This window comes from Pan paniscus, chromosome 16 (assembly GCF_029289425.2).
Source record: "Pan paniscus chromosome 16, NHGRI_mPanPan1-v2.0_pri, whole genome shotgun sequence".
NCBI classification, from domain to species: domain Eukaryota; kingdom Metazoa; phylum Chordata; class Mammalia; order Primates; family Hominidae; genus Pan; species Pan paniscus.
Genome location: NC_073265.2, coordinates 88,675,300 through 88,690,725, shown reverse-complemented (window position 1 = coordinate 88,690,725; position 15,426 = coordinate 88,675,300). Strand labels below are relative to the sequence as shown.

Sequence of the window (15,426 nt, the reverse complement as noted above, 5' to 3'; positions counted from 1 at the left end):
GGGGCTGAGGATTTGTTTCTGTCTCCTAGCTGACACCCCTTTGCATCTCTTTTCACTTCAGCTGGAATTTTGGACAAATCTCCTTAGTAAGGATAAGTAACCTTAGGGGAAACAAATATATTAATACCAGGAAGAGTTGAGTTTTGACAAAGGTCTAGGGGTAGGGTAAGGATGGGGCTCCCCTCTTCAGGGCTTGATTACTGAAAAGGATCTCTTGACCCAACCAGAATCTTCTCTCCTAACTCCACTCTTCTCTACGAACACAGTAGTGAAAATGCTCCCAGGGAAAATGGTGAGCACACGGGTTTGTAACAGGTGGGGATGGTTAGTAGACACTGAGAATTTGCATAAGCACTGTCAGTTGCCTTCTCATTCTTCCCGGGGATTCGTGCATATTCACCAATGCTGTATGTCTTTCCCTAGAGAATGAGGGGCCAAGGAGAAGCAGCTTCAGTCACCAAAGGGGTAGGATGGAAATTCCTCCGAGTATTAGATTTTGAAGGCAATCTGTTAAGGCAGAGTGAACTGAGACCTCAGACTGTCTCAACTAACTGTTACAGTGTCAGTAAAACTCTAATGCCACAGTGAATGAATTAACAACAAGCAGTGACAACATCACCTCTCAAAATGAGCTGCATCAGAGGCACTCATAAATATATAAACACAGGGAAGTTTGGGTGGCTTTAAAATTAGCCCTCATCTTTTACACTGAGTGAAGGTATTTCTGGGCAAAATAGAGTCTCTTCTGGTAAGAAGTGTTAACCCTGGAGAGAGGGGCCTCTCACTGATGGGTGGCAGTGGGGGAAGCGTCTTGCCTCTCTTGCTCTGTGGCCCTTTCTGAGCACCACCTCCTCTGCCAGGCCCAGTGTGCCCAGGCTTCCAATAGCTGTAACCCAAGCAGGGTGCTGGAAGGGTTTTCATCAGGTACCATGGGTGTCAAAAACATGTCCCCATGCCCTCCCCTCAGAGCAACGGAGCTTAGTCGAAGTTCCTAAATTTCTAGGGCCACAACAGCCTAAAGCATTAAAGCAACGCTGGCTCAACCCCATGGAATGAGCGGCTCAGCCCATTGCCTAGGCCAGGCCAAGGTCCCCGTGCAGATTTAGAAAGTCAAGGGCTTGTTGGACAGAGGGACAGGGATCCTTGCCTTTGTAGAATTTGAATTATGCATTAGATAAAAGAACAAGGAGAGTTTACTACTTCTTGATATTGTATATTTCTTAGTCAAATGACTACGAAATAGTGAATACTTTCTGTTATTTAAAAAATCCTGTCATATTCTCATCTGATAGTTACTTTTTTCAAAGGACAACCACATTCTCAATTCCTCAGACTGAAACATTCAGTTTTTATAGTTTCCACAGCTTATAAAGACAAAGGCATTTGGCTGCTTGCATTTTAATTTTCTTGAAGACCTAAAAATGGTTGGCAGATCAGAATGAATAAACAGGCTTCAGTAGTAAGTCCCCAAACCCTCACACTTTTTTTTACTCAAGCTATTTATGTAGCACAATTCATCCAATTTTTAAAAATATATTATGAAACATTTCAGTTATGCAGAAAAGTATGGATAACATAACAAAGACCTTTGAACTCACCATTCAGTATAAGAAATAAAACATGGCCCATCCAGTTGAAGTCCCCTCTATACCTACCCCATCCCCAGATCACTACTTTTTTTAATTTGATATCATTCCCATGCTCTTCTTATTTTACTATGGTTTTGTTTTGCATGTTTTAAAACTTCATATTAAATTATAATGCATATTATATGCATTCATCGGTAGTTTTCTTTTTCCCCTTGACTTTGTAATCATGAGATTCATCTATGTGGTTATATATACACATACATATATCAAACATTTATATATCACACACATATATAATATATACATATCACAGTTTACATATTCATTACTAAATATTGCTAAATTGTTTTACAAAGGGGCTATACCAGTTTGAATACCCACTATCAATATATAAAAGAATTCTTGTTGCTTTGTATCTTTAACAAAACTTGGTAGTTTTTGCAGTCTGATGGGTGAAATGGTACCTACCTCATTGAGGTTTTAGTTTGTATTTCTGGTTGTTAATGAGATTAAGCATGTTTATTTCATCAGATTTCAACTCTTTGAATAATCTGTTTATATCTTTTGAGTGTTATTCTATTGAGAGGTTTTGGTTTGGTTTGGTATTTCTCATTACCTTATAGGAATTCTTCATGTATTTTGAATGTTAAGCCTTTCTCATTTCTGTGCACTGCAAGAATCTTTCCTCAGCGTGGCTTGTCTTTCTACTTGCTTATGGTGAATTTTGGTGCACAAATATTTTAGGTTTTCATATATTTACATTTTATCAGTCTTTCACTTTTGCTTTGTCTAGATCTTGTCTAAGAAATACTTCCCTACCTCAAGGTCGTATTTTCTGGTCAGGCATGGTGGCTCACTCCTATAATCCCCGCACTTTGGGAGGCCAAGGCAGGTGGATCACCTGCAGTCAGGAGTTTGAGACCAGCCTGGCCAACATGGTGAAACCTCATCTCTACTAAAAATGCAAAAATTAGCTGAGTGTGGTGGCGGGCACCTGTAATCTCAGCTACTCGGGAGGCTGAGGCAGGAAAATCACATGAACCCAGGAGGTGGAGGTTGCAGTGAGCCAAAATCACCCCACTTGCACTCCAGTCTGGGCGACAGAGTGAGACTCCGTCAAAAAAAAAAAAATGTATTTTCCAGTATTTTCATCTAAAAGCTCCAAGTTTTGCATTTCACACTTAGTCCTTCAAATCTTTCTTGAGCTTAATATTTGTGTTTGATTTGGGGTAGTGATCCATTTTCTTCCGTTTGGAAAACCAGCGGTCCCAGTACCATTTATTGACTAGCCCACCTCTTCCTCACCAATCCCGCAAGGCCATTTCTGTCATCTGTCAAGGCTTGGGCTCTGCCCTGTTCCACTGGTCTTTTTGTCTGCCCCGGGTGACAAACATGCTGTCTTAATTACTTTATTTTAAAAAAATAAAATAAAAGGGTCTTTGGCATCCAGTAAAGCAAGTTCCTCCACCTCTCCACCTCATTCTTTCTCAAGATTATTTTGGCCATTTTGGGCACAACTTTAATCTTTCTCCTCTCCTTGATTTGCCCTAGCCTACTACAAGCAATCAAATGGCAAGACTTAAAGTAAGCAGAAGGGAGAAATCAAGCCAAAGCCAGCCCTGGGTAGTCCATAAGCTGAATATTTGGTTCCTAATAACTAAGACATTGCTGTGTAGTAAAGAGTATAGAAAGCCTATATATTAATAAAAGTAGAGTATGTGTTTACAAAAAAACAAAACTATTTTTTTAAATCTTTTCCAGGCTATAGCAAGGGCCACATTTAAAAATAGAAACTGGAGCCCATCCTCTGGTCAGTACCAAGGTTCTTGCCTTTATTTTTAAAAATACTACTTTTAAATCTATTTTTTGCATACAGATAGTCACAGAGAGTTTTGTGAAATAGTGCTAAAACTGTTCACTTTTGCCTAGATCCCTCAGAACATCCAAACCAAAGGTCAGTCACTAGGAGACACCCCAGGAGCATGCTAATTCCATCACAGCAGGGCCTAAGAATGAGGTCATCTTTCTCTCATTCAAGGGAGACCTTAGTTTCCTGCTCTCAGCGACATTTCCATAGCCTCATGATAGCTGCTTGGTGTTCTACAGTGTCTCCAGATCCAGACCCTCTTATATGGACCACAGGACAAAAGGACTCTGGCCACCCAGCAGGCCATGGGCATGCTGTCCACGTGAGTTGGCGTCCCTCACACTTTCTCTATCTCATTCCCTTTCCATTCAGAATCTCAAGAGGAAGCTGGTTCTAGAAGGTTCTGTGTAACCTTCTCTGGAATGTTTTGCTGACTTCCCATAACTTGCATAAAGGACAAGTTCCTTTGAAACCCGAGTTGTAAAAGATCTTCCTTGCCCAGGTATTTAAAAATAATTCATCCTTTAAGAAAGAAATATATGCTGGATGTTGTCTTCCTGCAGACCAGCCCCTGCAGGCTAAGGCACCCGCTGCAGGGGGAGGGCCCCGGGAATCCCTGTGGCCTCCTGCAGCCCTGCTTCCGGCTTCCCTCTGCCCTCAGATGCCCGTCAGGACTGGAGCCGGAAGGTTCACTGACTGACCTTAAAGGCTGGCCCCTACGTCCTTTCTCAGCCCGAGCAGAGGCCCAGCGCTCTGCCGTGGAGGGCCCACCTCACAGAGCCTGGTCCGCAGAGAGCAGCCCCAGGGCTGCCTGAGTCTGTGCTCAGGGAAACAGGGCCACAGCCCGGAGCAGACACAACCTGGCCAGCAGGGCGCCATCCCCTTTGAGGGCAGGGAAGGTGAGCCAGGGAGGCCTCCAGCGCAACCCTGACCATCCTCCTCACCCATGTCCTGCTCACCAAGCCAGCTAAGGGTTGAGGGCCCCAGCTCAGTGAGGATGGTCACAGGTGATTTTAAAAGATGGGAGGGGCCAGGCGAGGTGACTCATGCCTATAATCCCAGCACCTTGGGAGGCTGAGGCGGTGGATCACTTGAGGCCAGGAGTTTGAGACCAGACTGGCCAACACGGCAAAACTCCATCTCTACTAAAAATACAAAAACTAGCTGGGCGTGGTGGCATGTGCCTGTAATCCCGGCTACTCGGGAGACTGAGGCATGAGAGTTGCTTGAACCTGGGAGGCGGAAGTTGCAGGGAGCCGAGATGGGGCCGCTGCACTCCAGCCTGGGTGACAGAGTGAGACTCTGTCTGAAAAAAAAAAAATTAAAAAAATAAAAGATGGGAGGAAAACATCTCATGTTTTATGCTCTGTGCTACAATTCTCCTCTCATTTATAGCCCCTACCAAGGCTTCTCATAAATGGGTCTGGGCACCTGCTGGGCAGCAAAGGCTGGATGGGAATGGTGTGGGGGGCTGAGGGGCACCACACTCACCCCACCCTCTGCTTGTCTGCAGGGCCCCCAAGGTTGCTTCGAAGCCAAGGCAGGCATCAAAAGCCAAAGTGGCCTTCTGCACCAGCATCCCTCAGGATACCCTGCTGGGGAAGGCCCGGCCCGGCACAACAGCAGACTGAGGCCCCCACCCTGAAAAAGCCTAGGACATTCCTGGGCACTGTGATTTAGGGTGCTGTACAAATCACCTCCACCTAGAAAATGGAATTCAACAGTCAGGATACAGATTTCCAAGGCCAACTGTTGGCCCCAACATGCAACAGTGAGACCGTAAGCCTCCCGTGGGCCACATTTTGACAGTGGATGCCCTTCAGGGTGATATATGCTATAAAGCAGTTTTCTATCACCTAAGTGGTTTTTCTTGCCAACAAGAATTTTTACCCATCAGCACTACTGTGGCTGAAAAACTTCTCTTCAACAGTTCAGTGCGCTCTGTGCAGGAGTCAGCCCGGCATCTGCTTGTACACACAGCTCCTTGCATAGGTGTGGAGTTAGATCTGGACAGTGAACTTCAGGAAGGAAGTCCTTTCTTATAGGAGGCTAATAGGGATTGAGAATAACATGAGAAGAAAACGCTAATAAAGGGAAACCTGAACGCGCTGCTGTCAGCATGTGTTTTCAAAGTGCAGCCTGCCTCAGAGTTCTTCGGAGCCTGAAAAGGGGTTTGGGAAAGAGCCCAGTAGGAGGGGCAGGAGGCCAACACACCTGACTTGGCCTGGGGCCCAGGAGGCAGGTGTAAGGGAGTGAAAAGAAAGGCTAGCAGGAGGCTGCGGGGGGAAGACCGCAGACTCCCTGCTGCTTCGCATCCCTCCTGTGGCCTCCATTGCAGGCAGGACAAACCTGGACGCCACCTGGAGCTGCTTCCTGAGTTGGCACACTATCGTGTACACAGCAGTCTTCAGCCCCCTGGAAGGAGGCCATAGTCGTGTGAGGATGGCAAAGTCGAACAGGAAGCTTTGAGTGCCTTTCTCCACGATGTCAACGAGGAGATCCAGTGCCAGATCAAGGTGGATGGAACACCCAGGGGTAGGGGTGCAGGTGTGGGCGGTGACGTCCCTGCCCCTCCCTCCCCTGGTCCCACAGACTGTGGCCATGAGGCTGCAGGCTGGTGCTATGACAGGAGATTGCAGCACAGGGCCCTCCCCTCCAGCCCCCAGTGGGACATCAAAACCCCCCTGGGGCCATTTGTGCAGGGCACCACCTCCAGTATTGATAGGGAAAATAAACTCAGTAGAGCCACGACAGGGTGGAGAGAAGCAGGGACCATTGTCTTCCTCAGGAGCATGACAGCTGACCCCACAGACCATGCTTGCTGGTACACACTGGTCCCAGACCCAGGCCTGTCGGACATCAGCAGTGTGCTAAAAAGGTGTAAGATGTGGTCACTACTCACCGTGTGTCCTATCTAGTTGACATGGGTGGAGTCAGCTAAGGGGTGAATGTTCATATGCTCCCAATTCACATTGAAGCCCTAATCCCCAAAGGGATGGTATTAGGGGGTGGGGCCTTGGAGAGGTGATTAGGTTATGAGGGTGGAGCCCTGATGAATGGGATTAGTGCTTTATAAGGAGAGACACCAGAGAGATGATCTCTCTCTCCACCATGTGAGGACACAGTGAGAAGACAGCTGTCGGCAGGCCAGGAAGAGAGCCCTCACCAGGAAGTGAAACTGTTGGCACCTTGAGACTTCCCAGCTTCCAGAACTGTAAGAAATAAATGTTTGTTGTTTAAGCCTTTCAGGCTATGGCTTTCTGTTACAGCAGCCTGAACTGAGAGTCCGTGCCGAGTTTTTGAAATAAATGTGAATTCTGATGTTACTTCTTCCTTTCTGTACTTCTTGAAGAAGGGTAGCTTGGAATCACAAAAACTAAAACACATTTTTAAAATTTAGCGCCCCCACCCCAGGAAACAATGAATTTAGGAATGTTCCCTCCAATGTCTCCCATCTGTTAATTCTGTTGACTTCAACGAGAGGAAGACTACAGCTACTTGTGTTTTTCTATTTTTGGTAAAGGGCTACAAGGTTACAAACGGGTAAAGATATCTAGCTATTCCTTTGTCTCAAACTACCTGTTTTTTCAAGCCCCTAAGAAATGGCCATGCCTTAGGGTTAACCCTCCAATTTGCACTTATAAGGTAACCAACTGTCCTGGTATGCCCAGGACAGTCCTGGTTTTAGCACTCAAAGTACCACATCCCAAGAAACCTCTCCATCCCAAATGGGATGGTTGGTGGTGTCCTACTGCCACTAGTCATTCAGGCTGTGATGATGACATTTTTACCACAAATTGTCCAGTGTATATTTGATTACAAGCCAATTGGCTTATGCTCTGTCTGCCATGCTTTCTAGCTCTGTGCTCCCAATATTGAGTTCTGATTCAGGTGAGGAATTAGAGAACTGGAACTTTTCATATATATTCTGCCCAGTAATTCTCTGCTACCCTAAAAACATGCATGTAAACACACAGATTCTTTATTTAGAGTTTAAAGGAAACATCAAAATCTACTGAAAATATTCATTCTCTTTAGGAACAATGTGGGTTTTTTCCTCAGATTTTTATTTTTGCACATTCTTGTGACATTTCCCATTGCAGGAGTTTAGCAAAATCAGCTTCTTAGATGATGTCATTCTAAATATACATCTTAAACAAACAATATCAAAACCACCAGTAGGAAACTGAAAAACACTCAGTGAGTACTGTTTTGTCTCAGTAACAATAAATACAAAAAGACTGTTGTGTTCCGGCCCCATCCAACCACGAAGTTGATTTCTCTTGTGTGCAGAGTGACTGGTTTTAAAGGACATGGAGCTTGTCACAGTGTCACAATGTCACAGCGTGAAGGGCACACTCGCTCCCGGGTGATTCACATTTAGCAACCAACAATAGCTCATGAGTCCATACTTGTAAATACTTTTGGCAGAATACTTCTTGAAACTTGCAGATGACAATTAAGATCCAAGATACTTCCCAAAGTAAACAGAAGTGGGTCATAACATTAATTACCTGTTCACATCAGCTTCCATTTACAAGTCATGAGCCCAGACACTGACATCAAACTGGGCCCACTTAGACTCCTCACCACCAGTCTGTCCTGTCATCAGACAGGAGGCTGTCACCTTGACCAAATTCTCACCAGTCAATCATCTATCCAAAAACCATTACCTGTTACAGCTAAAACAAAATCAGCACATCTCTGTCTGTATTAGAAACGACAAAACCTTACAAAGCAGTCACCTCCATACCAGTCTGACAATCACTAGTTCATTTGGCAGATGGACAACAAAGGTTTAAACTTGCCATTCCAATCAACTTTCTTTCCATATCTGATTCATGGTGTTTTCAAAATAGTATCTTGAAAGCTGTGCTGCATTTCTCCTCCGCTTATCAATGAAGAAAACGTGTTCTCCAGAAACTACCTGCGGTAGCCACTCCCAGGACCTGGGGAGACGTGCACCCTGGGGGTCGGAGGGCCTCCAGGTGAATCTGAGAGGGAAGACCCTCCAGTGCTGTCGTTGTAGCCTGGCTGAGGGTGGTGCTAGCTCAGACTGTTATTCCCCAGTGCACTACAGTCAGTGCGATGATGCTGTGTTACTGGAAATACAGCTGAGACAGCATTATGTGAAAGAAGCTAGCCTGAACTAAAAAAATGCTGCGCTGCTAGTGAAACTCTTTTTATATATGATACTACACTTTACAGACAGAAACTTTAAAACAATACTGACGTGTAAAATAAAATGAATCCAATGCAGCATGCTCATCCCAGTATCTTAAACTCGGTGGTGCCCTATCTACAGGTCCACACTCCGCGGCCCATGAGCATGGGGGCCTTTCTCGCCCCCCAGGCCCGTCCTGGGTATCTCGGTGCTGGGCTGCAGGAGACATATCCAGTTCCTTCCCCAAAACATCCTTCTATTTAATAAACTGTTTCCCTGGACAAAACACCCCAACTGCAATGACTTCTGTTCAAAGTGCAAAAAAAGCTTCCGTGAGGTGGGTTCATGGTTGTTATTGTATTCATCTTTCACCCTTGAGCTCAGAAAGACCTGCATCCCGTGAATGGAGGGTTGGGAAAGGCATCTTTAGGAGGCACAGTCCACTGTGTGCTTCCAATTTTCCTGTACACAGCCAGCTTGCCGGTCCAGCTGCAGTCTGAGCATCGGCATTCTCTTCATTGTCTTCAAGGTCTACCTCCCACCAGTGAAATTAAATGTTTGGGTGCTAAGGGATAAGGTGCAGAGAAGCGCAAGTCTGCACAGTCTGATAGGAACTGGCCACTCCAGAACTTAGGCTATAACAAAAAAGGGCATTCAGACTGTGTGCTACTTAATGACCTAGTGCCAAAAAATGAAATGGTACTGTAAGCGATTCCCAATAATCATCTACCCTACCATTGCCGGGGAACCTGTGCAAATAGAATGTGAAATATCACAACAGACTACAGCTGTCCTCGCCATAAATACTATATTGTTTAAAGTTCTGTACATAGAAAGCAATTCATTCAAGTCTTAAGATGAATTTAGCTCTATATGGCAAGTAATTTTTTCCTAAAGATGAAATCATTTAGCAAGAATTTTTTTTAACATAAACAGTCTGCCTATTTCCCATTTCTTTTTGAAAAGACTTTTTAGAGTCTAAATTGTATTTATTTTTCCCCTAAAATGTTAGTCTGTTATTTCATATTAGCACATGCAAGCAAAATTTACTCTTAAATTTATTACTTTAATCTGGTTAATGTTTTGACATCTATAATTAATTGTAGTTTCAAACAGATGCAAGCCATGTCTGTGACCAGGTGCAAAACGTAGAAAGTCATCTCCAGAAATGGAGAGAAGACTCCAGGGGTGTTTTGTAAAAGTCCCAACTCAAAAGTAAAATTGCAGTGCCTTTTAAGGCATGAATTAACTGGAAACCTTTACGGATTAACTATAAAGGAAATTGACCATGCCTGGAGTACTCTTTAAGAAAGTAAAAAAGGGGAGATTTTCATAGACTCCCTCGGCCTCTTAAAATAAGTTAAGGCCTTTGGATGTTGGCACGTCGCCAACAGGATGCCATTAAAACAAAATGTTTCTGCTTATTAAAACCAATGCCCATCATTCTCCTCCTCCTCATTGTCTAGATAGAGGAGGGCAACTTTCTTTTCATCTGAAATCACCGACCTTTGGTCTACCATTCTCTGGAGCTGCACCTTCTTATCAAACATGGCCTGCTCCTTGCCCTGGTCTCCTTCCCCAGCAGAGGCCTTAAAGCTCACACCAACTGCCTGGTCATTCCTACTGTCCGCGTCTCTCCAGGAACCACGGTCAGACACACCGAGAGCTCCCGCTTCCTGTGTCCGGCTGCGGATCGCCTCTACGTTACTCACATCCATCTGAAAGGTAAACGAAGTTTCTTTGGGCCCTGGTGCAATGTGCCTTAGCGTTCTGCTGCTGTCTGCTAACTTGCCTAGCTCAGGGGAGTCCGCTGAACCAGCAAGCACAAATGTTCTGGACACGGGTCCACGGATGGCAACGTGTTCAGAGGTTTCCGTTTCTGTAGGACCTAGTCGAATGTGCCTAAAGGATCTGCTAACACCCGATGTCATTTCTGCCCCTGATGTGTCCCCTGCACTATCCTCCTGGGGAGATTCAGAAACGACACTTTGGAAGGTGCTCTTTTCAGTCATAACGGTTTGTCTACCCGAGGTATGACTGTGAGTGGCCTGGTGCACATCTGCTGAGCCCTCTCCGTGCACAGTGCTCTCTGAGTCACCAGATTCCCCCGGTTGGGGAACCAGCCCATGGTAAACTATCTGCTGGGTGGTCTGATGCCTCTGAGGCCCGATGCTGATGTGCCTGATGGATGTGCTGCTCCCTGGCAACCCTTCCATGTGTACAGAATCTCCTCTGACACCCAACTCCACCTTGTCTGAAAGTGGAGCTGTGAACTGGATTTGCCCACTGAACCCTTCTTTAGGGCCTAACTGGAGTTGCCTGACAGAAGTCTGGGTACCCACTGACTCTTCTGTTGCAAAATAATCACCAACCTTCCCTGCAGCAGAAATGGGGCCCTGAAAAATAATCTCCTTTTCAGCATGAAATTGTCTGCAGCCAAATGTGCTGTGCCTCCCCGATCCGTCCATATCTGCAGAAGACTCTGCTGGGCCAGGTTCTGGCGAGCCCCCTGCCTCTGGACAGGCAGGGGCAGGGCCTAGGAAGATGACTTCTCTGGACAGTGGACTTTGACCGGGACCCAGCGTGACATGCCTCACAGACCGGCTGGCTCCGGTCGGGCTCGCTGCCTGACTTAGGTCGCCTCCCGGACTTACCTCCACCACTTCTGCAGTGGGTCCTTCATATGACATTCGCTCAGTCCTCCAGACTTCAGAGGGGCCGAGTTTTATGTGCCTTGCAGCCTGGCTCACATCCTCCAGCACCTGTGACTGGGCAAAGCCTGTGGGGCTGCTGACCTCCACAGTGGCCGACACTGGGCCCTGGGGACTGCGCTGTCCCGAGCTGTGAGAGGCCCCACCAGCAACCTCGCTGTCGCCTGAAGGGATGTACAGCTCCCGGGTGGCCCAACGCCTGAAGCGAACGCCGGCAGCCGGGGCCTCCGCTCCACCTTCCTCATCTGGGCTGCCAGGCGCTGGGCTGCGTTGCCTGCTCAGGCTCTCCCGAACCACCGACTCCACAGCCTTCTCCATCTCACTGGCCTCATCTTTGCTCAGCTCCTCCAGGTCTAACCGATCGGCATCCACAGTTTGTGAGACGTTGACTTCAGCAACCAGGGTCACGGAACTGCCACCAGCACCCTGGACCTTCTTGACATCCACGGAAACGCTCCCCAGCCCACCCTGCCCCTCTCTGGTGAGGGCGGACAGCTCCTCCCTCATGCGCTCGGGAAGGGTTTCCTCCAGCTGCCCGATGACCTCCACCAGCTGCTGCCGGGGCTCCTTGGAGGAGATGCCCTTCATGGAGGTGTGGAATTCGTGGGGTATTTTAATTTCTTTTTCAATGACTGTGGGTTCGGCATGAAATTCACCGCTTCTAGCTTGTTCTTTCCAGTGAGTGGAACCCAGGTCCCCCTCCAGAGAGGACGCTGGGACATCCAAGGGCTTCACAACCTTCTCGCCCACTGCACCGGCCTTCTGTGTCCTTCGAGTCCCCTGCACGATTTCATCCTGCCAAGAGTACCTGATGGTGGATTCCTCCTCGATGTGGATCTGCCCGTACACCGAGCCGTCATCTCTGTCGTGCCCCCCGGGGTGTTCATCTGGAGTGGACACAAAATAACTCTGCTCGCCCTCTGAATCACCTGCCTCTGTCACTTCTTCCACCTGAGTCGTGTTCTCCTGGGGCTGCTTGGTCCTTCGATGCTGATTAACTGAGAATGTGACATCGCTTTCTCCATAACCTTCCTCCTCCTTAACCAACCCCCAGGGGCCTGGCGACACATCTTCAACCTCTTCCACTTTGAATGGGACGGAAAACTCCTCCGGCTTCTCCCCGCTGACATAACTCACGGGCTCCTCCACGATCTCCACGTTGACGACCTTTGCTCTCCCCTCCCTCCCTTTCAGGCCGAGGTTGATGATGTCTCCTATCACCTGCTCGGCTGACTTGCCTTTCAGCCCCACTTCCCTAATATCCTTGCTTAAAAGGTAGTCCAGGCCAGCTTCATCGGAAACATCAACATCCTCAGTCAGTTTAGACTGCACAACTATTTCAGTCTTTGTTTTCCTTTCCCCAGGAAGCTCTTTCCTGTCCACGTAAGTGACTTTTGTGTCTGGAAAAGAATCAGCAGATGCTTCTGTCTCTGGAGACTGAGTGAACTGCTTCAGGATACTGGTAACGATGTTTTCTGCTACGGTTTCTGTCATGGAATCGCCTTGCAGAGAACCAGTGGCATCACTGGTGCCCAACCTGAACCGCAGCTCTCTTGCTTCTGCCTCTCTACCGGTCCCGCCACCAGCATCCTTCACAGGCGTCTGCAAACCTTTCGGGGACACCTCTGCTCTTCTGTCCTGGGATACTTCTAGACTGATCGGCACCTCTCTCTCTCGCACGCTCTTCTCCTTCGGTGAGTCCTTCTCCTTCATCTGCTGGCTTTCTCTCTGTCTCGCTTCTTTATCTAACTTTGTCAATTCTTCCCATCTTAGGTTTCTCTCCTCGGAAGCCTTCTCTTTAGAATCGAACATTTTCTCTTCTGGCTTTGTTCGGATGGTTTCTGGTCTGTTTCTTTCTTGCTCCCTCGTGGCTTTCACTTCTGTTTTCTTTCCCAGAATGACGGTCCTCTCATTTGACCGTGTGCTTTCCGAAGCACCTGCTGCCACCTTGTCTCGGCGATCCCGGTACGACTCGCGGGCAATTGTGGAATCTTCCCCTATGTAAACGGGGACCTCCCTTGTATCTCCAGCTTTTGGTCTGTCAGGGAATGTTTTCACTTGAGCCTCAGTATTTCTTAAAAGGCCATAGGTTGGAGAGAAAGTTCTGACATTGGTTTGACTGCTGACGGCTTTTCCGTATGAGTTTTCCTGCTGGGTAGTGGCCGAGGAAGAATATCCCGAGCCCAAGAAGCCTCTTCTGGCATCAACTCCAATAGATGTGCCCGTCTGAGATCCACGGTGCCCTGACAGGTTAGAATACAGCGCCGAGCTGTGATTGAAACTTGCCAAAGGTGCTTTCTGCCTTGAAAATAGATTCCTTTCATTTTCCCTCTGTAGTAGTGAGTCGGTATAGTGATAGGATTTGTTTCTGAATTCTGTAGAAATTGAACAAAGCGTTCATTAAAATGACAGGCATCATTACCCTTTTCCATCTACAAGCATTGTTGCAGGCCAAATCCCATTCCATCATAATGAATATACACTGTTACCACAGAAAGCTCATTATAAAGATAAGTTATATTTGGTGCCCAAATTATTTTTTGGCAGTTTACAAAATCCTGTTACAATAAAAGGTAGCACTACAAATACTTCAGCCTAACACGTTTCTCCAGTTACTGATATTAAAATACTCACTCATCTTAACATTAATCATAAAGCACAATGCATATCCCAGAGAGGTCAGAGGTGCTCGTTTTTGTGGCTGAAATTTCACAATCTTATATTTTGAAATCATTAATTTCTGCTTTTTGAGGTAAGTTTAATTTACTGTAGCAGAGAAGAGCTCTGTAATTACAAAGTGTGTCATTATTAAACACCAAATAGCATTATCCTCCACTATTTAATATACTCTTCTGTTTCACTGATTTCCATATTGGGCCAACAAGTATTAAAGAATTTAACTTTTTAAAGCTTTCTGATCTTTTATTTTACATTTAACACTTATCTGAAAAGAAGCCAGTGCAGAAACACCCCGGTCTGTCTTAGTGTCATGATCCTGAAGTTGGGAGGCAGTCCTCAGGGCTTCCAGCTTTGCTCCAGGCTGTTTGCAGACAGTGCTACCCTTTGGGGTGTCCACACCCCAGCAGGGGAAACCGCTCTTTAGGAATGGCAGCTGGTGGTTACAACGCAGCCAGGAGCACCGTCCACCCCGAGAGTGCCCCTGGTGTCTACCCACACCCCAGCTGGCTCAGCGGGGACAGGGCTTTCTCTCTCCCTTATGGAGCCAAGGCCAGAGGCCTCCTTTGCACAGATCCCAAGATACAGGAAAGAGACCAGGCCAGGACATTTTCTACAAGACTCCTCTTTTCAGGTCAGCTGATCCTACTGATCCAACTGAGAAGTCCCAGAAGATGAACCCCCAGGCAACAGTGCAGGCACCATCTCATTTACAGTTAAGATTCAACAAGAAAGATGGAAGATTACAGACTGGGTTTAGGTCCACCGGCTAGTGGGCAAGCGGCCAACATTATTTTATGCAATATTATAAAAGAAACACAAGCACACTAACAAGTATTGATAAGTTCACTACCTAGGAACTTATCTGTACATTTACTCAACAGAACAGAACTATCTAGAAGCTCAAAGTCTAATAAAAATTCCCAACTAGTAATTTTTATTCTAAAGCTTTTGGCATAATATGTAATTGCCAGAATAAATTTAGTTTACAAATATTAAGTCTCTATTTCCTTCAAGAAGCTTGAAAAATAATGAATGAATGAATTAATGAAGCAAGTTAATAGCAACAGCTGTTAGCCCCTCCGTGTGCTCTCCCTCGGCCCCAAAATCACAACTGGGAAAATTTGAGCAAGGCCCTGGCTTAGACTGTTGGTCTTCCTTGGAGCTCCTGGGCCCTTTTCTTCCTTCTCCCCTCTCTCTAGGTTACATGATGGATGTCCAAACTTAGGTGTCCACAGGTTAAAAATGTAGGTAACTAAGTAAACCTTGAAATCTGGGGAGTTAATTCTTGTTTTATAGATGTCACACGTTAACTGATGCCAGGCAGGTAGACCAATGCCTACCCTTCAATGAACACCTTTGCTTTTTTCAAACTTACTCTCAAAATTAGAAAGAAAATTTGCTGCATGTTGTCTAAGA

The 15,426-nt window shown here is 46.4% G+C and overlaps 2 protein-coding genes across 14 annotated transcripts in view; one reads left to right on the top strand and one right to left on the bottom strand.

The window, feature by feature from the left end:
• TTC23 (tetratricopeptide repeat domain 23) overlaps positions 1-6,782 on the top strand; it is a 110,771-nt gene extending 103,989 nt beyond the window's left edge. For 9 of the 12 annotated variants that reach the window (XM_034939487.3, XM_008969881.5, XM_008969878.6 and 6 more), the window contains 2 exons: positions 3,696-3,778; positions 4,970-6,782. In XM_034939487.3, coding sequence (XP_034795378.1) covers positions 3,696-3,778; positions 4,970-5,087 — 201 coding nt within the window. In that variant the 3' untranslated portion in view covers positions 5,088-6,782. Of the gene's footprint in view, positions 1-3,350; positions 3,400-3,518; positions 3,544-3,627; positions 3,779-3,828; positions 3,959-4,969 lie in introns of those variants that run through there. The other 3 variants (XR_008621077.2, XR_008621076.2, XM_063596951.1) reach the window with 3 other exon arrangements.
• A 634-nt stretch (positions 6,783-7,416) lies between these two features.
• Positions 7,417-15,426, bottom strand: part of SYNM (synemin) — a 30,883-nt gene continuing 22,873 nt past the window's right edge. The window contains exons 4-5 of one of the 2 annotated variants that reach the window (XM_034939484.3): positions 11,275-13,706; positions 7,417-10,338 (exon numbers count right to left, since the gene is read on the bottom strand). In XM_034939484.3, coding sequence (XP_034795375.3) covers positions 10,045-10,338; positions 11,275-13,706 — 2,726 coding nt within the window. In that variant the 3' untranslated portion in view covers positions 7,417-10,044. Of the gene's footprint in view, positions 13,707-15,426 lie in introns of both variants that reach the window. The other variant, XM_034939483.3, reaches the window with a different exon arrangement.